The sequence below is a fragment of the Xenopus laevis genome, chromosome 9_10L, assembly GCF_017654675.1.
Source record: "Xenopus laevis strain J_2021 chromosome 9_10L, Xenopus_laevis_v10.1, whole genome shotgun sequence".
Taxonomy (NCBI): Eukaryota; Metazoa; Chordata; class Amphibia; order Anura; family Pipidae; genus Xenopus; species Xenopus laevis.
The window spans coordinates 10,024,214-10,049,088 of NC_054387.1; the positions used below are offsets into that span (position 1 = coordinate 10,024,214).

Consider the following 24,875-nt stretch of genomic DNA (forward strand, 5'->3'; position numbering starts at 1 on the left):
GGGAAAATGTTACAAAGGGAAATAAAAGATCTGAAGCGTTTTATTGATTGAGATTAAGACGGACCCCCTTCCCTGGCACCAAACACCTTCCATTGACTTTCTCAAATCTGCCTTCAGCAACCAAGGCTACTGGTGCCTTTCTTTGGTATGGGACACCCAGGGTTAAAGGGGTTTGTTTACCTTTAAATTAACATTTAGTATGATGTAGAGAGGGATATTCTGAGACAATTTGCAATTGGTTTTCATTTTTTATTATTTGTGGTTTTTTATTTATTTAGCTTTTTATTCAGCAGCTCTCCAGTTTGCAAATTCAGAAATCTGGTTGCTAGACATCACTTTACCCTAGCAACCATGCATTGATTTGAATAAAAGACTGGAATATTAATAAAAAAGTAGCAATCACAATAAATGTGTAGCCTTACAAGCATCTGCCTATTAGATGGGGTCAGTGACCGCCATTTGAAAGCTAGAAAATTCAGAAGAAGAAGGCAAATAATTCAAAAACTATTAAAAAAAATGAAGACCAAGTAAAAAGTTGCTTTCGATAACATACTAAAATTTCATATGGTTAAAGGAGCCATGTTTTATAAAGTTACAATTTAGAATGTATTGTGCTGGAACATCATGATCACAATATATTCCCTAGATTTACAGCATAAATGAAAGTTTATTTTCTTGATTTGGGATAAATACCAAGAAAAAGAGCAATGGACTCACAGAAACAGCACACAACGCTCCGGAGCATTAATTACAGAACTATTAGTCGTGGTAATCTGCGCTTGCTATTTTTGGCCTAGAAGCTGAGGAGGTAGCTAAAGTGCACTTTAATGTAAAAGATTCATTAACTACTTGCATTAGACTCTTAAACGACTTTCAGCGCTCAATTATTTCTCGGGAAAGAAAAGTACTTGAGTTAATATAAATAAGAGCAAACCTTTCCGTTTGGCACGACGCATTTCGCTTTTAACCCATTTCCTCCGGGGAAGGATTGGGGAATGTTACAGGTTTGTTACACTTGCTGCAGAGAAATTAAAGTAGTTGTCGGTGGACTATGGTTTCCCAGAAGGGGATGCTGGGAAGTGTCTAAGGCTGATTGCACAAGGGCCACGGAGTTCTATAGCTCCAATCATATAAACTCCATGTAAGATACAGAAGTGCAGCCAAGGCTCACGTGATATTACATAGGAGCATGCAAACAAGAGTTTCTATCTACTGAGCTTTGATATCCTCTGGCATTTACAACTTGTGCCCTGAGGATAAAGCAAGCACAGCTGCTAATATCTACACTCTCCAGCTACTGGCGTCAGAATAATAAGAGTTTATTTATACGAGAACTGAGACATTATAAAAACTACTGGGGTACTTCTCTACATCTACAGGTCAGGAAAGCCATTAACCAGAAGGCTCCGAATGTCTAAACGGCCATCTCCCATAGATTCCATTTTATCCAAATAATCCAAATTTGTAACAATGATTTCCATTTACTCTGTAATAATAAAACAGTAGCTTGTACTTGATCCCAACTAAGATATAATTCATCCTTATAGGAAGCAGAACCAACCTATTGGGTTTATTTAATGTTTTCATGATTATCTAGTAGACTTGAGGTATGGAAAACCCCAGGTCCCGAGCGTTCTGAATAACAAGGTCCCATATCTGTACATACAAATATACAAATACAGTATACTATATTTCCAAAAGTGTTGGAAAGTCCAATGTTTGGTGGTGGAAGAGGAATGATGGTTTGGGTTTAGGGCCCCTGGTTCAAATGAGAGGAAATATTTTAGGTTATAGAGTACAATGACATTCCTGACAATTTCATGCACAGAGCTCTAACCTCAACCAAACAGAACCCCTGTGGGATGAATGGGAATTCCGACTGTGAGCCTGATCCCCCTACAGAAATAATGTTCCGACATCTAGTGGGAACCTTCCCAGAAGAGTAGGGATTGTTATAGCAGCAAAGATAGGAGCAAATTCATATTACTTGGTTTGGGAACAAGATGGTGGATAGGCAGGTGTCCGGTAACTTTTAGAGTAAAAGTATTTACTTTATTTTGACTGCAGGTTTAATTTGCTTTTGTCCGTTTTCATAAAGCAAAACAAATCGGGCTTGGAATCCAAATATAGAAACACAGCATTACAAAAAGGAAAATTCCTATTAGATGGGCCAGGGAAAAGAAAGAGAAAGAAAGAAAGAAAAAGAAAGAAAGAAAGAAAAAGAAAGAAAGAAAAAGAAAGAAAGAAAGAAAGAAAGAAAGAAAGAAAGAAAGAAAGAAAGAAAGAAAGAAAGAAAGAAAGAAAGAAAAGAATCCTTGCTTTTTAATTGCCAAGTACAAACAGGAACTTGAAAAAGTTGCCAGATAATGTTATTTTTGTGGTATTTAAGGAGAGGCCAGCTCATCAGAAACATTGGCACGTCCCCCGGCGAACCGAAAATGTGATTTAAAGCAAAACAAGTTTATTTGCCAAACCTCAGACAGACGGCACCTTGTACTTGAGATTGGCCGTGGCACTTCAGAGCCAACAGAGATTTAGCAACCTGCTAGGCGTTTTATGATCTTATTTTATTTTTAGCTGATGTCTGACATTTCTTGAATGTGGATAGATTGTGCCAGGCACATGTAAGTTCTAGGCGAGCCCATGATTTTCCTATAATGGATACAAGATACTGGTACATGTATTAGTAGCTGAACTCAGTGTGAAGGGATAGGGCATTCTGGGGAAGTGGTCCTGCAATGTGCTCCGTCTTCAGCCACCCTCATGGTAACAAAATCTTATGCCTTATGGGAACATGGGAGACGTGTTCTATGTATTTATCTTAGTGGCTTCTAAAGTCAATCTTCAGCTCCAGGAACCCATTCACATTCAGTTGTTCAGTGACCAAATGGTCAAATGATATTAAAGGCTTGGAGTAATTTTGGCCAGGCACTAGGATGTGGCTGAACTGAATCCTGCAAAACCCCCAAACCAATCCAGAAATCAGATCATTCCTGGAATACAGAAACTATACTTTACCAACTGTATTATTGCTCTTGCAGCCCTACCAGCAGCTAATGTGCATCTAGATGGAGGAAAGTCTATGTTCCCAGGAATTTCCATTGAGGAAGAGCACAATTCAACAGGAAGCTGTCTGAAACCAGGAAGAAGAGGCCCCCAAGTAAATGAGAGCTTAAGGCTAGAAGCCACAAATAAACTAGTAGACAAATTTCAAAGATATATAAGTCGTTGACGGGCATCATTGGTTGACTTCTGGGTCCTTTCAGCACTTTCATAGAAAGCATTCTGGTAGATTAAAGAGGGGCAGTTCAATGTAATTGGAGGGCTATCAAGGGCTATCTACCCCTTTCTCCAGTTATAATGGAAATAGCTTTCTCAGTTAAGGTATTGCTATCAAAATGCAGCATTCGCACTGGAGGACCTTCTTGCATTAAGCTGGCCTCAAGCCCTGGAGAACTGGAAGCCTATGGTTTTATAACAGAAACGTGAGGAATATTGCTTGAAATGAATAACCAGAGGAGGGCCCATTCTTGATGCTGTCTATTATTGTTATCTCTATAAAAACTGAAGGACACAAGGTCACATTTCATGCTAGATTAGAAGATGCCTGGAAGAGGTCTCAATGAGGTGAAGCTCAAGTCTCTCTATTCTCCTGCTTGGATGAGGTCAGTGGAGCACGAATTCACTTTCACAAAGCACTTTGAATTTATGTTGCATTTTATTGCTGAAAGTGGCTTTAACCAAAGGAACCCAAGAAGGTTTTCAGATGCTAATGCCATTCAGGCAACCTCCATGTGTGTGAGGTCTGATGTAACAAAGGACACGCACGTATATCAGTGTCAATGAAATTCACAGGAGTAAGTGAGGTGTACAGCTTAAAGCGATCAAAACCGCTTATATTATTACCAGTAAACCCCCGATTCTCTAAAGAATCGTTAATGAAAGAATGGTAACAACAGTGAGGCAGCAAAATGCGATGGGTGCTGATTCACTCGGCATCCCCAGGCAGCAACTGGCGACGCTAATTTGTGGGGATGTAGAGTGAATCTGTGCCTATTGCTTGTTATTACCTATCTGCTATTAGAATTCTTAAATTTTGAGTTTATTGGTAGTAAAGTGTTACTGAAAAATTTCTTTATAAACAACATTTTTTGTGAAAATGTTCTCCTGTCCTTGAATGAGTTCTCCCTGGTGAGCTGTACTTAAAATCTTGACTTTAACATCAGATGAACGCTGCACTCTTGAAAATGCAACATAAAGTTGACCATGACCAAACACAGGCTTAGATAGGTAAATGCCGACTTTATCCAATGTTTGTCCTTGTGATTTGTTGATTGTCATGGCAAATGCAGCCTTAATGGGGAATTGTCGTCGTTTAAGTTTAAAAGGTAATTCCTGGTCAGAACTGGTAAGGTCAATTCTGGGAATCAAAACAGTATCACCGCTATGGGATCCTGTAAGCACTTCTGCCTTGATAACATTTTGTCTCATGCTCTTCACAACCAACCGTGTACCGTTACATAAACCTTGCTTAGTGTTAGGGTAGGGGCACACGGCGCGATTTCGCCGCGATTCTGCGCTGGGCGAGTTGTCGCTGCGTTTTTTAAGCCGAAATAGCTTTGCTAACTTTGGCGCTGGCGTCAATGCAAATCGCGGCGAAATCGCTGCGCTAATTCACACGCGGCGATTCTTTTTCTACTGTCGCCCGGAAACGCTCAGCGAGGCAACTTCGGACGACAATAGAAAACGAATCGCCGCGTGTGAATTAGCGCAGCGATTTTGCCGCGATTTGCATTGACGCCAGCGCCAAAGTTAGCAAAGCTATTTCGGCTTAAAAAACGCAGCGACAACTCGCTTAGCGCAGAATCGCGGCGAAATCGCGCCGTGTGCCCCTACCCTTAAGGTTTCTTAACAGCATGACTATTGTTCCTACTTTGAGTATAAGATTGTGTTGTGGTAATCCAGCATTGTTGATAGTGTTTAAATATTCTAATGGGAAGTTAAGTTTCTCACTTTCGTCTTCAGAATCAATACAGTCAGTACTCAGAAAGACACAGCTTTGTCCAGGAAGTAATGCAATCACTTGGTTGTTTATCATGTCAACATCAATATTTTTTGGAGATAATATAGCCCGTTTTGCTAAAAATGGCCACCCACGCAGGTACGCAACCGGTTCCCCTCCTAGAGTGACGCTAGCGCCGCCATTAGACAAACTTGCAAAGGAGTAGCAAGATGGCCGACGCTTATACAGACTTTAGTGGGCGGATGACAAACTCGCAGAGGAGTAGCAAGATGGCCGACGCTTATACAGACTTTAGTGGGCGGATTTGGCAGTGGGCGGATGACAAAGTCGCAGAGGAGTAGCAAGATGGCCGACGCTTATACAGACTTTCGTGCAGGTACGCAACCGGTTCCCCTCCTAGAGTGACGCTAGCGCCGCCATTAGACAAACTTGCAAAGGAGTAGCAAGATGGCCGATGCTTATACAGACTTTAGTGGGCGGATGACAAACTCGCAGAGGAGTAGCAAGATGGCCGACGCTTATACAGACTTTAGTGGGCGGATTTGGCAGTGGGCGGATGACAAAGTCGCAGAGGAGTAGCAAGATGGCCGACGCTTATACAGACTTTCGTGCAGGTACGCAACCGGTTCCCCTAGTGTGACGGTGAGCGCATCTGCCTCCCTAGATCCTAACCTTCCAGCGGTCGCCGCCTGAGTGAGCAGGAAAGAAGAGGCGGCGGGAGGCAGAAGGAGACGGTGAGCGCATCTGCCTCCCTAGATCCTAACCTTCCAGCGCATCTGCCTCCCCGATCCTAACCTGTTCTGATCCTAACCTTCCAGCACATCTGCTAATCGAAGGCCGCATCTATGTCTTTCGGCTGAAGTTGCGCGCGCATCTCATAGATCCTAACCGAAGTTGCGTGCGCATCTGCCTCCCCTCCACTCGGGACATAGATAGGCCTTCGGTTAGTATATAGGATATATGATTTATATTAGGGTGTTTCTTGTTTACACCAGTGCTACAAGCCTTAGAGAATTAAACAGCAGAGTGCTGAATATACATTAAGAGGAACAGAGGAAAGTAATTTAATATCATGGACCTTACCTGACCTTATAAGCAATCTGCACAGTAATATTTTAACTCCAGCATAAAAGGAAAATAAGGACTTTTGTGATGATCGGTGCTATTATTGATTGTTGAGCTAAACACCAAGAATCTAAGTGGATGGTTTTATTAACTGAAAGGTTCGAATCCCAAGCCAATTGAGCAATTTGATTGTACGGCCTGGTTCTGGTTCAGTAATCTAATTTAGCTTGAAGTGATGCAAATTCTGATTGATAAAAGGTCAAAGCTGGGGACCCTCTTAGCATGACAAAGGTGCTGGGGCCTCGTTCCATGAAAAAAAACTCAAGAACATGAATTGCCTCTTCTGTTCTATGTCTGAAGGTACACTGTGTATATTTTAGGCTTGCGTATCATTTTATTTGGCTTTGGCCTTACAAAGGATTTCAGCAGTATGGCATCAATTATCCAGAAAGCTTGGGACCTCAGACCCATGACAGCTAAATATATCTCTGCTATGTCATTTTCTCTTTGTAAATGTAAAATGCTGATTAAATAAATCCCAAGAGGGGTCATTACTGGAAATGATCTGTAAGACTTACTTGACCACTGGAGTAAAAAGGCTGTGCAGCCGGCAGTAGAGCCTCACGCCCTGTAAGGATGAGAACAGATTTATAGGTTTCATCCAGGCCATATTAAAGGCAACCAAACACAAACAAGAAAGAAAGGACATTTTTGTTTTCTTCTTCACTTTAAACAGGCAAATAACACACATGAGAAGCTGCAGGACCTGAAAAAGAACTGGGATACCTAAAAAAGCAGAGGGATACCTATGCTGCCATATTTTTATGGTATCTCTCTGTACAGACTATGAGCAAACTTAGGGGACTGTTCCTACTGAATTGTGCTTAGTACAGGGGAATACCTATACTGTCATAGTTTTATGGGATCTCTCTGTACAGACTATGAGCAAACTTAGGAGTCTGATCCTGCTGAATTGTGCTTAGTACAGGGAATACCTATGCTGCCATAGTTTTATGGTATCTCTCTGTACAGACTATGAGCAAACGTAGGGGGCTGTTCCTGCTGAATTGTGCTTAGTACAGGGGAATGCCTGTGCTGTCATAGTTTTATGGTATCTCTCTGTACAGACTATGAGCAAACTTAGGGACTGTTCCTGCTGAATTGTGCTTAGTACAGGGGAATACCTATGCTGCCATAGTTTTATGGTATCTCTCTGTACAGACAATGAGCAAACTTAGGGGACTGTTCCTGCTGAATTGTGCTTAGTACAGAGGAATTCCTATGGTGCCATAGTTTTATGGTATCTCTCTGTACAGGCTATGAGCAAACTTAGGGGGCTGTTCCTGCTGAATTGTGCTTAGTACAGGGGAATGCCTGTGCTGTCATAGTTTTATGGTATCTCTCTGTACAGACTATGAGCAAACTTAGGGACTGTTCCTGCTGAATTGTGCTTAGTACAGGGGAATACCTATGCTGCCATAGTTTTATGGTATCTCTCTGTACAGACTATGAGCAAACTTAGGGGACTGTTCCTGCTGAATTGTGCTTAGTACAGAGGAATTCCTATGCTGCCATAGTTTTATGGTACCTCTCTGTACAGGCTATAAGCAAACTTAAGGGGCCGTTCCTGCTGATTTGTGCTTAGTACAGGGGAATGCCTATGCTGCTATAGTTTTATGGTATCTATCTGTACAGACTATGAGCAAACTTAGGGGGCTGTTCCTGCTGAATTGTGCTTAGTACAGGGGAATACCTATGCTGCCATAGTTTTATGGGATCTCTCTGTACAGACTATGAGCAAACTTAGGGGACTGTTCCTGCTGAATTGTGCTTAGTACAGGGGGATACCTATGCTGCCATAGTTTTATGGGATTTCTCTATACAGACTATGAGCAAACTTAGGGGACTGTTCCTGCTGAATTGTGATTAGTACAGGGGAATACCTATGCTGCTATAGTTTTTGGGATCTTTCTGAACAGGCTATGAGCAAACTTAGGGGACTGTTCCTGCTGAATTGTGCTTAGTACAGGGGAATACCTATGCTGCCATAGTTTTATGTTAACTCTCTGTACAAGTTATCAGCAAACGTGGGGTTGTTTCTTTTAACATTTTGCTGGCTCTGTTCCCCTTTGCTGGAGGCTATTCCACGCTATTACATGGGCACCTTCTCTTTTGTGTTTAGAAAAACAGCAGAGCATATACTCTGGAGCATTTTTCATTTAGTTCCCTATAGTAAAATTGCTGCCTATAAAGCCTTTGCCTATAATTGTTGCTTGGCACCTGCGGAGCGGTGTTTAGCCTCACAGGACTGAGTCAGAATGAAGCACAGAATGTCACTGCAGATAAGCCCATGGTTTCTATGTAGCCTCTATCTAATTCAAACATCTGCTGATGTGCCTGGTTGGGATGGATGGCGGGGGTAAGAGACAGATTTAACATATTCTCTCCTTTCACCTTATAAACAGACATAAGCAATTTTCATTTTAGCCGGCGGAGGGCAGGGGGAAGGCAGTTCAGGGAGATTGTTACCCCGAAAAAGACGCGATTTGTCGTTGGGGCGACTAATCTCCCTGAATCTGCGTGGCCTGACCCTAAGTGGCCAATGTTGCAGCTCTTGGGGTTCCCATACCCTTAATTGTAACCCATGTAAATAAAAATGCACTCTGTATATTACCTATTATTCTTGCTGAATATTTAGTGGTCAATAAGATGAATTTGGTTAGCGCTAATCTTCCTATTCCCAGAAGGTCCATATTTGAATCCTCTGGAGCTGTTACGAACAGGCGGATAGTCTTTTGCTTTAAGAATTGCTAATTATTTTTATTACGCCTATGTTATCACCCATCACAATAAAGAAGTGGTTTAACCCAATAGAAAGCGGGGACAATGAACATTGGGCTTTTGCAGGAAACAAAAAGATATGAATCTCATTTTCCTTTCCCATGTGTTTCTATGAATGGGCCTTTCCCTAAATTTCCCCTCCCCCTCCCTCGGGGGCCAGATTAATACCATGGCTCCCTCTCATTAATGGGGAAGGGAGGTAAGGAGAGACCTGAATAACCCGGCACATTCATCACGTTAACGAGCAGAGTCGTACTGGCCAGTTAATCTGTTATTTTATCTGGAATCATGTTAATGTGGCTAATAAATTAGTGTGCCAACCACATGCAAAGATTAAGGCAAATAAAGCAGAGTGTAACACACGGGCAGATTCGGGGAGATTTAGTCGCCTAAATGGCCGACAATCTCCCCAAACTTCCTTCGCATGTCTTCCCGTCCGCTATAATGAAAAGTCTCCTGCGCTAAAGCACATGCGGCTCTTCGTTTTCTGAAGTCGCCCGAAGTTGCCTCACGAAGGAAACTTCAGGCGACTTAATGAAAAGTCGTCTGTGCTAAAGCACACGCGGTGCTTCGTTTTCCGAAGTTGCCTCACAAAGAAACTTCGGACGACTTCAGAAAACGAAGCACCGCGTGTGCTTTAGCGCAGGCGACTTTTCATTAAAGTGGACGGGAAGATACGCGAAGGCAGTTCGGGGAGATTGTCGCCCAGAAGAAGAGGCGATTCTCCTGAAATCTCCCCCAATCTGCCCGTGTGTCTCAACCCTATACAATAAGGAGCTATAAGAATCATCTACACGACTGGCAGTATGGAATTCCTGGCTTTATATACAGTAACTGCTCATCTCACTATAGGACTGACACTACATGCAGAAAGTGCTTTCTCTTCTGTAGTGAGCCAGGAGGTGGCAATTCCTTTCACAACTCGTTAGCCAGAAACCACTAAATTGCCAACAAGATACATTCGCAGTGTGGCCTAGTGGGATGTCATTTTGATACAATGAGCCAACGAGCAGGTCCCATCTGGATGACAATATTTCTGCTAGTCAGGAGCTAATCAGCCTAATGGGCCCATATCTGACATTTTAGGAGGGGGCCGTTGGGGTCAGCAGAACAATAGGGAAGGGTTTCAAATGCAGTGTCTGGGACTTTACAAACCTGTGCAACAATCATACCACTGACATCATTTATATCATCCCACCTGCATCACTGCTCAAATGTGTTTTTAAATTTGTCAGTTATTTTAGCTTTCCCTTTATGAATTATAAAATACATAGGTTATAAATATTTTTCTGCCTATTTATTTATTAACAGTTTCCTACAATTGCTCATATCTTGTACACAGAGATACCATAACACTTACCACAATACATATTTTCCCTGCAATAAGCACAATTCAGCAGGAACAGTCCCCTAAGTTTGCTCATAGTCTGTACAGAGAGATCCCATAAAACTATGGCAGCATAGGTATTCCTCTGTACTAAGCACAATTCAGCAGGAACAGTCCCCTAAGTTTGCTCATAGTCTGTACAGAGAGATCCCATAAAACTATGGCAGCATAGGTATTCCTCTGTACTAAGCACAATTCAGCAGGAACAGCCCCTAAGTTTGCTCATAGTCTGTACAGAGAGATCCCATAAAACTATGGCAGCATAGGTATTCCCTGTACTAAGCACAATTCAGCAGGAACAGTCCCCTAAGTTTGCTCATAGCCTGTACAGAGAGATCCCATAAAACTATGGCAGCATAGGTATTCCCCTGTACTAAGCACAATTCAGCAGGAACAGTCCCCTAAGTTTGCTCATAGTCTGTACAGAGAGATCCCATAAAACTATGGCAGCATAGGTATTCCCTGTACTAAGCACAATTCAGCAGGAACAGTCCCCTAAGTTTGCTCATAGTCTGTACAGAGAGATCCCATAAAACTATGGCAGCATAGGTATTCCCTGTACTAAGCACAATTCAGCAGGAACAGTCCCCTAAGTTTGCTCATAGTCTGTACAGAGAGATCCCATAAAACTATGGCAGCATAGGTATTCCCTGTACTAAGCACAATTCAGCAGGAACAGTCCCCTAAGTTTGCTCATAGTCTGTACAGAGAGATCCCATAAAACTATGGCAGCATAGGTATTCCCTGTACTAAGCACAATTCAGCAGGCAAATAATGGCCTTTAAGACCTGGGCTCTCTCATATCTATGAAGATCTGTTGGTTGCCTATTTGAAGTGTCTCTTGAAGAACTTACCTCTGCTAGGGAAGTACTGGGAATAACATACCTTTGACATGATGTCCTCCAGTTCACTCCTTGCTTTGTATGTGCCGTCATCATATCGGAAACGGTAAAGGACTTGCTCGTTCTTAAACTGATGCTTGTCTGAAACTAATCACATGGGAAATGGGTAATCAGCATTCACAAAGATTAGGGAAATGGCCCCCAAAAAAAAATCAGCGATGGGACACTACCTACTGAACTCTCCTTAGAGTCACTGGTTTATTAGCAGTCTAAAACTGATAGAAACTCAGAAACCACTAAAAAAAAACACTACAAAATGAGGGTACGTTGCATATGTGCTCAAGGGATCACTTTTGAGTGTTTACATGAAATTTCTTTTTGGGTTTAGATCTCCCTTCATCTGCAGGTGTCAGTATTTATGCTGCTGCACCTCATTCCTGGCACATCAGGTTCATTATTCCTTTTATATTTATTATGCCTTTTATATTTGTCTTTTATATTTTTAGATTTAAAGGGACAAGCTGGCAAGTCTAATAAAATGCAACACCAGCTCATTCTCTGCGCAGCAGGGGCACAGCAATGCCGTGAGTATTAGGTGTTATTCTTTACAACATCATAAAACGGCTATTTTGGGGGCAGCAGAGACTTCAGGTTTATAATGGAATGTTAAGGGAAAGCTTTTACTGGTACACACTGGAATTTGTACCCATTAAACACAAATCCATATGTTTGCTGTAGCTCTGCACTAACTTTAGTCTTTGGATCTTACCAATCAATTTCCCTCATCCTACAATGTTTCAGGAGTCAGAACCAGAAGTGCAGAGAACAGAATCAGTCAGCAAATGCTGATTGTAAGTAATGGCGTTTACACATAGCTTTAAAACATTTTTTATGGTACAAGTACCCTTAACGGGGTGGTTCACCATTGAATTAACTTGTAGTATGTTACAGAGTAGCTATTTCTAAGCAACTTTTCAATTGGCCTTCATTTTTTTTTCTTTATAGTTTTTGAAGCTTTTTTCTTCTGACTGTTTTCAGCTTTCAAATGGGGGTCACTGACCCCATATAAAAACACATGCTCGGTAATGCTACATAAATATAGTTATTACTACTTTCAGACCTCCCTATTCATGTTCCAGTCTCTCGTTCAAATCAATGCATGGTTGCTAGGGTAATTTGGACACTAGCAACTGGATTACTGAAATTGCAAACTGCTTTATAAAATGCTAAATAACTAAAAAAACACAAATAATAAAAAATGATAACCAATTGCAAATTCAGAATATCATACCCTACATCATACTAGTAAGTAAATTTAAAGGTTAACAACCCCTTTAAAGTCTCCTTATGAAATTATTGCTAACAAGTTTTAAAAATGGTTCCCCTGTCAACCACAGAATCCAGTACCGAGCGTTGTAAAGGTTTTCATGGACCTTTGATATTTTCGAAGGGAATAAAGATCATGCAGCTGCCATATTGCTTGTCTCCTCTTGGAAGCAGCATAAACAACGGAGAACAATTCCCTCCTGCCGACGGAGACTCTTTTAAGACATATGACCAATATAGAAAAGGGTTTTTTTCTCCAACTTTCCAAGATTTAAGCATTTTTTATACTTAAGAATACGAAACAGCAGCAGAAAATGAAATTAGTGAGAAGAGGAAAGACTTGCGATACGTCCCATTCTCAATAACTTTTCTGCTGGCAGAAATAAACAGTAGGTGGCGTTGTCTTTTTAAGGATAAATTCAACTAGCAATGTAAAACTGATAATATCTTGAAAATGATCTTGAATGTCACTTGCAGATGTGCTTGTAAGAGTACGCAATTTAATTTCTATTTGTTTCTAGGGTTTACATTCCCTTTATTGGTGCAATAAGCAGTATATTCAGCCATAGCTCTATCTTTAAAAGTCCATTAGGTGTCACTGCAATCTATTCCTCCCACTCAAGGCTGACGGCTCAATATCTAGGGGATTGCACAACCCTTAACCAAAGGCTCTTTCCCCTGTGCATAACAGGGAATTCGGACAGAGCACTATATCTAGAAGTGTTCTCAGGACATCAGACAGATAAAGGAGTTATTTTCCAATAAAAAGCAGAGGAATTTGTATTGCTGAATAAATATAAGCGGCTTGTCAAAATGTTGGAACCAGCAGACCTTTGATTGCTCAATCGTCATATCATTGAGTGGCTACCAGGAATGTTGTGAAATGAATGGAATGTAAAAATTCTTCCTATATGAATAAGCTTGGTGGAAATATATATATATATTTTTTTAAAACTTGTTAGCAATAATTTCATAAGGAGACTTTAAAGGGGTTGTTAACCTTTAAATTTACTTACTAGTATGATGTAGGGTATGATATTCTAAATTTGCAATTGGTTATCATTTTTTATTATTTGTGGTTTTTTAGTTATTTAGCATTTTATAAAGCAGTTTTCAGTAATCCAGTTGCTAGTGTCCAAATTACCCTAGCAACCATGCATTGATTTGAACGAGAGACTGGAACATGAATAGGGAGGTCTGAAAGTATTAATAACTATATTTATGTAGCCTTACCGAGCATGTGTTTTTATATGGGGTCAGTGACCCCCATTTGAAAGCTGAAAACAGTCAGAAGAAAAAAGCTTCAAAAACTATAAAGAAAAAAAAATGAAGGCCAATTGAAAAGTTGCTTAGAAATAGCTACTCTGTAACATACTACAAGTAGTATATATATATATATATAGATATATGTATGTATGTATGTATGTATATATATATATATATATATATATATATATATATATATATATATATATATATATATATATATATATATAATTTGCAGTTGGTCTTTTTGTTTGGAATTATAGAAGCTATCTGGTTGCTAGAGTCTAATGTACCACAGCAACCAAACAGTAGTTGGAGCAAGAGGCTGGAAGGCTAATAATTGAAAAGAATGAAAACCAAGACCAACTGAAAAGCTGTTAAGCAGAAATAGTTTTTAAGGGTATATGTTATAGCTTTAGATTTGTTCCTGTTCGGAGCTCAAGTAAAGGGCAGGCGGCAACAACGCAGGCAATTTTTTTTGCAACTGTGATAAACACAGACACAATTAAAAGGAAAAAGCACCAGGCACTTCAAGCGAAGCGGAGGAAACAGAGTTAAAATATGAGCCATTAAATAAAAAATTCAGGATTTCCGCATGCCAAATATCCGAGGGTATCAACCTCAGGAAGTTGGTATATTGTTTTATTATTCATTCTTTTATGGCGCTCAGCTGCCCGAGTTCCCTGGAGACTGGAAATTAAATCGACAAATAGGGTTTATAAACACATTATAATAGAAATAAACTAAACCAAAACGACCAAAATTATAAGATAACCCATCCCAGCAGTTACAGAACATGCAAGTTATATGTTCCTGGTCTAGTTATAAATAGTGTAACTTTAGGTATTTTTTAGCCCGAAGGACCCGCACTCAACCCTACACCGGCCCGACTCGCACCCAGCTTTCCCCCCTCTATTTATTGACAAGTGCCGACCTGCTGATGACATCACAAAATGGAACCACAGATGGACCCTGCCCAAACAGAGGGAAGGTGAGTGGTACATACAGAGTGAGGAACCACAGATGGACCCTGCCCAGACAGAGGAAGGTGAGTGGTACATACAGAGTGAGGAACCACAGATGGACCCTGCCCAGACAGAGGGAATGTGAGTGGTACATACAAAGTGAGGAACCACAGATGGACCCTGACCAGACAGAGGGGAATGTGAGCGGTACATACAGAATGAGGAACCACAGATGGACCCTGACCAGACAGAGGGGAATGTGAGCGGTACATACAAAGTGAGGAACCACAGATGGACCCTGACCAGACAGAGGGGAATGTGAGCGGTACATACAGAATGAGGAACCACAGATGGACCCTGCCCAGACAGAGGGGAAGGTGAGTGGTACATACAGAGTGAGGAACCACAGATGGACCCTGCCCAGACAGAGGAAGGTGAGTGGTACATACAGAGTGAGGAACCACAGATGGACCCTGCCCAAACAGAGGGAAGGTGAGTGGTACATACAGAGTGAGGAACCACAGATGGACCCTGACCAGACAGAGGGGAAGGTGAGTGGTACATACAAAGTGAGGAACCACAGATGGACCCTGACCAGACAGAGGGGAATGTGAGCGGTACATACAGAATGAGGAACCACAGATGGACCCTGCCCAGACAGAGGGGAAGGTGAGTGGTACATACAGAGTGAGGAACCACAGATGGACCCTGCCCAGACAGAGGAAGGTGAGTGGTACATACAGAGTGAGGAACCACAGGTGGACCCTGCCCAGACAGAGGAAGGTGAGTGGTACATACAGAATTAGGAACCACAGATGGACCCTGACCAGACAGAGGGAAGGTGAGTGGTAGATACAGAATGAGGAACCACAGATGGACCCTGCCCAGACAGAGGAAGGTGAGTGGTACATACAGAGTGAGGAACCACAGGTGGACCCTGCCCAAACAGAGAGAAGGTGAGTGGTACATACAAAGTGAGGAACCACAGATGGACCCTGACCAGACAGAGGGGAAGGTGAGTGGTACATACAGAATGAGGAACCACAGGTGGACCCTGCCCAAACAGAGGGAAGGTGAGTGGTACATACAAAGTGAGGAACCACAGATGGACCCTGACCAGACAGAGGGGAAGGTGAGTGGTACATACAGAATGAGGAACCACAGATGGACCCTGCCCAGACAGAGGGGAAGGTGAGTGGTACATACAGAGTGAGGAACCACAGATGGACCCTGCCCAGACAGAGGAAGGTGAGTGGTACATACAGAGTGAGGAACCACAGGTGGACCCTGCCAAGACAGAGGAAGGTGAGTGGTACATACAGAATAAGGAACCACAGATGGACCCTGACCAGACAGAGGGGAAGGTGAGTGGTACCTACAGAGTGAGAAATCACAGATAGACCCTGCCCAGACAGAGGGGAAGGTGAGTGGTACATACAGAATAAGGAACCACAGGTGGACCCTGACCAGACAGAGGGAAGGTGAGTGGTACATACAGAGTGAGGAACCACAGATGGAGAATGTCAAGACAGAGGGGGAAGGAGAGGGTTAGAGGATAATAAGCTATCATGCAATAGATCATATTTCAGGTTAAAAACAAGCAAGTCAGAACTGAAAGACACTTCAGAATTCCTAAAACACAATATTTACCTACGATTAAGACAAATATGAGGAAATGGTAAATCAAGCCGTTATTACAGATTATACAGTTCCCTGACACTCAAGGACCTTGGGAGCAGGCCCGGACTGGCAATCTGTGGGTTCTGGCAAATACCAGAGGTGCTGCTATAAGATAAGAAAGTCAGTATTTAGTGGGCTGGTGGGGGCTGTTTGGGCCTCTGTGTAACTGAAATGCCAGGGTCTATTTTGATTCTCAGTCCAGACCTGCTTGGGAGAAGACACAATGTAACATTAGTGTGTCAAGCCTACCATGATGGATGATCCCATTCTCCAGCAGAGCTTGGCCCAGATTGACCCCTTCTTCTGCTTTGCTGATCTCTCCGTTCTCCATCAGCCAGGATACGAGCTCGCTGCAACAGACAAGCCGGCGACAAAATATATTAATAAACACCTACCTATCAGCTCATTATTCCCTGTCAAGTAACTGATAATTGGCAATACAGCAACTCTAGAAGGGAAGTCATAAACACCATCAGCACAACTTGAAAGCAGCCATAGATCCTTGCTGGAGTTTGTGTGTATCTCGTGTATGTACGACAATGGATCGAGACAACAGTGGAAGAAAAAGCCTTATTTTGGTTTCTGGCCTTCTGCTGACCTTTGCTCATTGTCCATTACCTTTGTTTCCAAATTCCAACTGTCATCTCCTGCTCCTTTCACACATGTAAGCAATACAGTGTCTGTTAAATGAAATCCGTCCCCCACTCACTCCCAGAATGCTTCAAGGCCCATCATCTCAAAATAATGCTGTATTATGTTCTACAGATACTGTTATCCAGAATGCTTGGGACCTGGAGTTTTGCGGATAATGGGTCTTTCTGTAATTTGGATCTCCAAGTCTACTAGAACATCATGTAAACCTTATGGGATACTGTCATGGGAAAACATGTTTTTTTCAAAACGCATCAGTTAATAGTGCTGCTCCAGCAGAATTCTGCACTGAAATCCATTTCTCAAAAGAGCAAACAGATTTTTTTATATTCAATTTTGAAATCTGACATGGGGCTAGACATTTTGTCAATTTCCCAGCTGCCCTTGGTCGTGTGACTTGTGCCTGCACTTTAGGAGAGAACTGCTTTCTGGCAGGCTGCTGTTTTTCCTTCTCAATGTAACTGAATGTGTCTCAGTGAGACATGGGTTTTTACTATTGAGTGTTGTTCTTAGATCTACCAGGCAGCTGTTATCTTGTGTTAGGGAGCTGTTATCTGGTTACCTGCCCATTGTTCTTTTGTTTGTCTGCTGGGGGGAAAAGGGAGAGGGGTGATATCACTCCAACTTGCAGTACAGCAGTAAAGAGTGAATGAAGTTTATCAGAGCACAAGTCACATGACTTGGGGCAGCTGGGAAACTGACAATATGTCTAGCCCCATGTCATATTTCAAAATTGAATATAAAAAAATCTGTTTGCTCTTTTGAGAAATGGATTTCAGTGCAGGATTCTGCTGGAGCAGCACTATTAACTGATTCATTTTGAAAATAATTTTTTTTCCCATGACAGTATCCCTTGAAATACCCCAGCTGGTTTTGCTTCCAATAAGGATTAATTATATCTCAGTTGGGATCAAGCACAAGCTACTGTTTTATTATTACACAGAAAAAAATTAATAATATTTAGAAATTTGGGTTATTTGGATAACACGGAAGGGGTTATTTATCAAGGTTGAATTTTAGAGTTATGTGAGTTTTTTTAGACCTCGAATGAACTCACAACTAGAATGGTTTCTAATTTAAGAAAAAATGTAAACGTAAAAAAACTCGAATCAGTGTAGCCGGGGTGAAAAACTTGAATTGATCGAGTTTTCGAGCGAAACCCGCCGAAAAAAAACTGGAGCATCACAAAGGCTATTAAGATCTTCAAATAGTTCAAGGGACCTCTGCCAATGACTTCTACATGACCTTGACAGGTTTTCAATGGTGTGTTTTCGGATTTGAGCTATTTCCAGCTTCAGGGTATAATAAATCTCGGAAAAAAACACGTGTTTTTTTTTTGGAACCTAAAAAATTATTTTTTGACTGAAAAATACCCTCGAAAACTCATGGAAAAATCTACTCGACCCTTGATAAATAACCCCCGGAGTCTATGGGAGATGGCCTTTCCATAATTCAGGGCTTTCTGGATAACGGGTTACCGGATAACGATCCCATACCTGTACTATGATTTTAAATGGACTTTGCATTAATGTAGGATGATTGTGGGGCAACAGAGCTCACACTATATGCCAATAGGTCCTAAAGGGGTGATTCACCTTTAAGTTAAGTTTAAGTATGTTATAGAATGGCTACTTCTAAGCAACTTTTTAATTGGTCTTCATTTTTCTTGTTTTCAAATTATTTGCCTTCTTCTTCTGGCTCTTTCCAGCTTTCAATTGGGTGTCGCTGACCCCCATCTTAAAAAACAAATGCTCTATAAGGCTACAAATGTATTTTTATTCCTCATCTTTCCATTCAGGCCCTCTCCTCTTCTTATTTAAATCAATGCATGGTTGATAGGGTAATTTTGACCCTAGCAACCAGATTGCTGAAATTGCACACTGCTGAGTTGCAAAAGCTCAAAAACCACTAATACTAAAAAATGAAAACCAATTGCAAATTGTCACAGAATATCAGTCTCTCCATCATACTAAAAGTGAATTTAAAGGTGAACAATCCCAGCAATAAAACAACCCTGTGCATAAGTCTTACAATACAGATGAATAGTTTTCATTAGATACACTAGGATTGACCAAAATGATATCAATTAATGGAGATATTCTTATACGTTGCTATTGGAAACACGTAGGATTCCAGGAAATGCGAGTTATTATTCTCCGAGCTACAAAAGTAAGAAATTCAATTATCTACACAACCCCAACAAAATATAAACCAGCTGCGATCCCTTTCCCTACTGTGCAATTAGCTACTTGTATGATTATCATTACTTAATTACTGCACGTCCTCCAAGCTGAAGAGCCTATAAATAAGAGGCCTTTTTAGGAGCGTGTATCCAGGGTAACCCATTGAGTTTAATAGAGGGCTGTTGTCTGGGACATTGCTATAAAACAGTTTATGATTGGTTGGAGCGTGCCTTATTATAGTAGATGTAATTCATCCGCTCCTGTTATTGAGGCAGGAAATCAGCACTTAAAAAGTTAAATGTATTATAGGCGTATTATTAAGGATCTGCTCCCCGGGGGAAAGTGAAGTGTCATTATGGCAGTGACATGTTTATGGGTCGGTTCTTACAAGGATCAAAGCAGAGATAATGGCACCGCCTGTCTATTTTTAAGAGTAAAGGCAACCATAGACAATTATGATCTTTCCTGGAAAAGAAGTTTCTATACAGATAGAGACAATAGACTTCTACCTGTATCGGACGATTCAGCATTAACAATGGCCGATGTTCAGGTGCCTTCAAAGCGCCCAATTAAAATTTTCCGGGCAGCCCTATTGACGAGACAACTGATATCCAAGTCTTTTGCGGATATCAGTCTGCTTGTCTCCCACCATACGTGCACCAAATATCGCACGAAAATTAATTTTGTACAATATTTTCGGCATGTCTTTGGCCACCTTAAAGGCGCCCATACATGGGCCGATAAAAGCTGCCATCAGGCCGAGTCGGCAGCTTATTGGCTAGTGCGTGGGGCCATCCGACGGACTTCCCCAATCGATATCTGCCAAAAGTCAGGGCAGATCTCAATCGGGCAGGTTAAACAATCCCGCCGAAACACGGCCACATCTGTGCGTCTATGAGGTCTGACTGCCCGTATCTGGTCCATTATGATGCGATCGTAGGGCTCATGATCGGATCAGTCCGATATCGCCCACTGTGGACATATCGGGGAGAGATCCGCTCATTTGGCAACATCGCCAAACGAGAGGATCTCTACTTCTATGTAGACCTTTAGAGTAACACACTGAATAGGTGGTTAGAACCTCCTGGGACCATTCTTTGGTTGCAAAGGTAAGGAAAGGTCCTTATCTAATTCACTAATTATTGCTTTACAGCCAGTGGTTGATAAAAATTATAAAGGAACACTGAAACCAAACAACACCATCACCATCCACGTGTGTTTGTTATTTTATCTCCCTCATTCTTCCAGTATAAAGACATCATTAGGTGGTTGTGATTTGATATAAAAGAACATAAGGATTTCCGACTACCGAGACAGAATTAGAATCCCATGATGGGAAGGGATGCACCAGAAAGCAGAAAAGAGGTGAAGATGAAAGTGTTTTTTTTCCACCTAAACCATGATCACTGTTTAGTTGGATTATATTATATTGTCAAAGAAAAAACCAGACCCTAATTCTACCTACACCAAACAGTCTTTCCACAGGCCATTGTGGCACATTTGATAATAGATTATATGCTCCTTGCAAAATCAAGGACGTAGTTGACTATTCAGCCCTAATCATGGGGTTTATGGCAAGGTTTTTTATGGATGAGTACTTGGGGGCTAAAGGTGGCCATAGACCTTACAATTACGATCTTTCCTACATGTGTAGAGCTGAAACGTCAGATATACAGTGAGAAACAATAGAATTCTACCTGAATCTGATGATTCAGCACTAACAATGGCCGATGTTTGGGTTCCTTCAAATGCAATTTTCCAGCAGGCACAAATGACGAGACGACTGATATCCAAGTCTTCTGCCGATATCGATCATCTAGTCTCTCACCTTACACGCACTGAATATTGTACGAGAATTAATTTCATTTGATATTATCGGTGCGTCAATGGCAACCTTTAGTCTTAGAGAGAAAAATATATCTCCAATGGAAAGCCTTGAATTCGTAGCTCTGGATGAGTAGGAATGCCTGGGCTTGGACAGGGGATGAGTCCCCTTATGACAACATTAATAATGCACATAGGCTGCAAGCTAACTAACCAATAACATGCTTGTTGGCCCACAACAGTCCTCTGTAGCTTCTTATTGACCAGAGACTGCTGGTGGGAATTTGCCTACAGCCGAATTTATGAGCTCCATGTGTCTGGTTTTAGAGCAGGCTAATAGTCACAATCCGAAATGGCTCTTAAGCAAGACCCTGTTGAAGTATGAATAAAGACTAACCAAATATTTAAGTAATAAACAGGTCAGTTTTCACCAGTTGTCCCATGGTCCAAACCTTTCTATCGAACTCCAGCCAAATTCTCTCGAATACTAAGAAATAAGATTCTCCATTTATACAGGAAGTGACCCGAACATTTAAAACTATCACGTCCCAATACTTCTTTTATCATTTAACAAGGTTTCCCGTCATAAACAGCGCCTTTATTTTGAGTAGAGTGTTCCTTTGATGCCAAATCCAAACCAGATCAAGGAACAGCTTATCAATTTCGTTACGCATACTCAGCATAATAGATCAAAAGAGAATTCATTTATAATTGGCTGCCACCAAATATCGGATTTTTTTTCTCACTCCCCTCCGTGAAGATTGAAAATAAACACAACGCATCCAGTAAAAACCACTTCCTCTAGAGCTCACTTGAACCTATTAATATGATGTCCCTCTTACCATTAACATACTTTATTCTGAGCAGAACAGGCAGCGAGACATAAAGGCTAATGAATAATCATTTTTAAAAATGCTGGCTGAGTTTTCCATCACATATGACTTTGGTGGAGAGGGAAATTGGGGTAACTGCACGCTGTACCCCCCTTATAAGGGGAAAAGTCCATGTATGACAAGTGAGAAATATTTGAAGGTGTTGACTGTATAAACAATCTTTAAAGGAGACTTTCTTCACACTTTGCTTTTGTAAACAAACCCATCTGGCTGTCTGTTCCATAGACTGAATGGAATGGAAGTGTTGCTGGAAGGCTGAAGTCAGATAAGTTATTAAAGAAACAGTAACGCCAAAAAATTAAAGTGTTTTTAAAAGAATGCAATATTAAATATGGTTGCCCTGCACTGGTAAAACCGGTGTGTTTGCTTCAGAGTTTATATAAACAAGCTGCTATGCAGCTATGAGGGCAGCCATTCAAGCACAGGATACACAATGGATCACTGATAAGTTATGAAGAATCCCATTGCATACTACAGAGCTCATCTGTTATCTGTTTAGTATCCTGTGCCTCCTTTTTCAGCTTTAAATGGCTGCCCCCATGGCTACACAGCAGCTTGTTTATATAAACCATTGTAGAGTTACTGTAGCAAACACAACAGCTGTACGAGTGCAGTGCAATCAGTTTATTATATTTTTATTGCTTTAATGTTTTTGGTGTTCCTGTTCTTTTAAGAAGTGATTATTTGTCTGGCCCATTAATGATCAAATCCCCACTAATTTGAAAGCTCAGTCAAAATCTATACGTGTATTAATGTGCCACTTCCCAAGAGAAACCAACCTACTATAAAGCATCAGCTTTCTGCTCACAATGCAGTGGTTTGACACAATCGAGATATTTTTCTTTGGTATAAGGTGACCTGCCTGGGTCTCCCTCAATGTCACATCACCGCTACAGTTCTACTAAAGTTCTGGTCAACTAAAGTAACCCAACTGGACTCATGTTCCCTCAGTCCAACCATTTTCCCTTTTTATAATCAACATGGTGACATGAGTTCATATACAACAAATCTTGTAGGATAAAAGGTTTCCTGGGTCAATATTAGGGCCCTAAGTTGGACTACTCTGTGTCACCAAATGTGTCTACAGTCTAGAATCCTCTAGCCAACCCCGTGCCTTGGTTTTCTGTGATAGGCCTAGATACGAGTATTTGATCATGCCATGTATAGATTCTATAGTTTGAGTATAATGTCATGATAATTTGAAGATGCAATGTAATCAATCTAAATTAGAATTTTTATTGAAAAAAAAACACATTCTACCAAACCCTATTGGTGGAATTCCTAATATTCTAATTCTAATATTTATTTTGGATACATATGAAATTCTTTCCCACTGGTGACAGAAACCTTGCTGGGGAATTACACAGTATCTCCAAGATAACTTTATAAATATATATTGCACTGTATGGATACTGTAATTGTCTGGGTCTATGACATGTATCCTTTGAAATAATGGTCAAAATATATGTCTATTTTAAGAGGAACATCTAAACAAGGAAGGATTCAAATTCAGAATATTTTTAGAGCCTTTCTGTCCTTTGTGAAATTCCACAAGCCTCCCTTAATACACTGGTCTATGCTCCATAACAAGCTCCGACAGCATTGAACGGGTTACCCTGTCAACATAAGCCTCATTACAAATGCTGACCGTGATCTTCCACAAACCCTGCAGAGACTTTCAGGTCATGGCCATGAATGGTTCTATTCAGTCCCTAGCAGGACTTACTTGCCGTGAAAGCATTTGGGGATGGTGCTGAACTTTCTCCTCCGGTCCTTGATAAGGCTGGATCTCTTGCTCACCATGTGATAGAGTTTTTCCCCTTTCTCTGCGATCATCACGTAGGCGTCTCTCTCCATTCCGAGCTTCAGACCTGAAGAGGAACAGATGCGCTCAATTGCAGAAACGTATTAAGAGAACATGGGATAACTTGTTTGAAGTCTTTTACAAGGCTCTGAGAGTCAGGAACCACCCGACTGTCTATGGCTAAAAACAGACCACAAGCAGCTCCTTTTACATCTGACATAATCTGAACATTGCTAAAGTGCTGGAACTGCAAGTGGTTCCAGGAGAATGAATTCCATGTATGGCAGACCAATCAAATAAATATGGTATCCACCTTTAAATTAACATTTACTATATTATAGAATGGCAAGTTCCCAGCAACTTTCCATTGATATTCATTTATTTATTTTAGCTTTGAAATTATTTCTTCCAACTTTTTCCTTTTAAATAGGGGTCACTGACCCACATTTTGTTAATTTTTAATTACTTCTCTATCTGTTTAGGCCCTCTCCTACTTATATTCCAGTCTCTTAATCAAACCATAGCCTAGATGTTAGGGTTAGATATCTAGCTGTAGGAATTCCAAATTTGAAAGCTTCTGGACAAAAAGCTAAATAATGATATAAAAAATCGAGACAAATCACAAATGATCTCAGAATCTCTGTCTCTGTACATTGTATTAAAAGTTAATATAAAGGAAGAAAAAAAAGCAAAGTGAACAATGAAAATCACATAAGCAACATGGATTACCATGGACCATCCATGGCCATTCAACAGTCATTCTGCATCTCCTACTAGACTTTTATTTTACAACCAGGGTGGCTGTCATAGAGCAATCTTATTTTAATTGTCTAGAACTGCAAATACATGGGGTGTATTACACTGGATGTCAGTTTGGTGTTTGTAGACCAATGCAGACTGTTTCCCTGTACAAACTATGAGCAAAAAAGGAGGAATGTTTCATCACAGATCATTTCCATGTAGATGGTAATGTTGGACCATGTCCCCATGGAGATAGCCCCCGACAGCAGGCCTATAACAGGTCCTAAGGAAGGCCGTATGGCATTGAAATATATCTATTTGATAATGAACATTTTCCCCTGCTGCCTTTAAAAGAAATAAATGTGTCAGGGCTCTTTAAAGTCT

The 24,875-nt window shown here is 41.0% G+C and overlaps 1 protein-coding gene across 1 annotated transcript in view; it reads right to left on the reverse strand.

Annotated features, from left to right (window-relative positions):
- Positions 1-24,875, reverse strand: part of prex1.L (phosphatidylinositol-3,4,5-trisphosphate-dependent Rac exchange factor 1 L homeolog) — a 159,274-nt gene that overhangs the window by 36,541 nt on the left and 97,858 nt on the right. Inside the window, 4 exon segments of the mRNA NM_001090233.1 lie at positions 6,667-6,716; positions 11,202-11,305; positions 16,645-16,745; positions 23,673-23,817. Coding sequence (NP_001083702.1) covers positions 6,667-6,716; positions 11,202-11,305; positions 16,645-16,745; positions 23,673-23,817 — 400 coding nt within the window.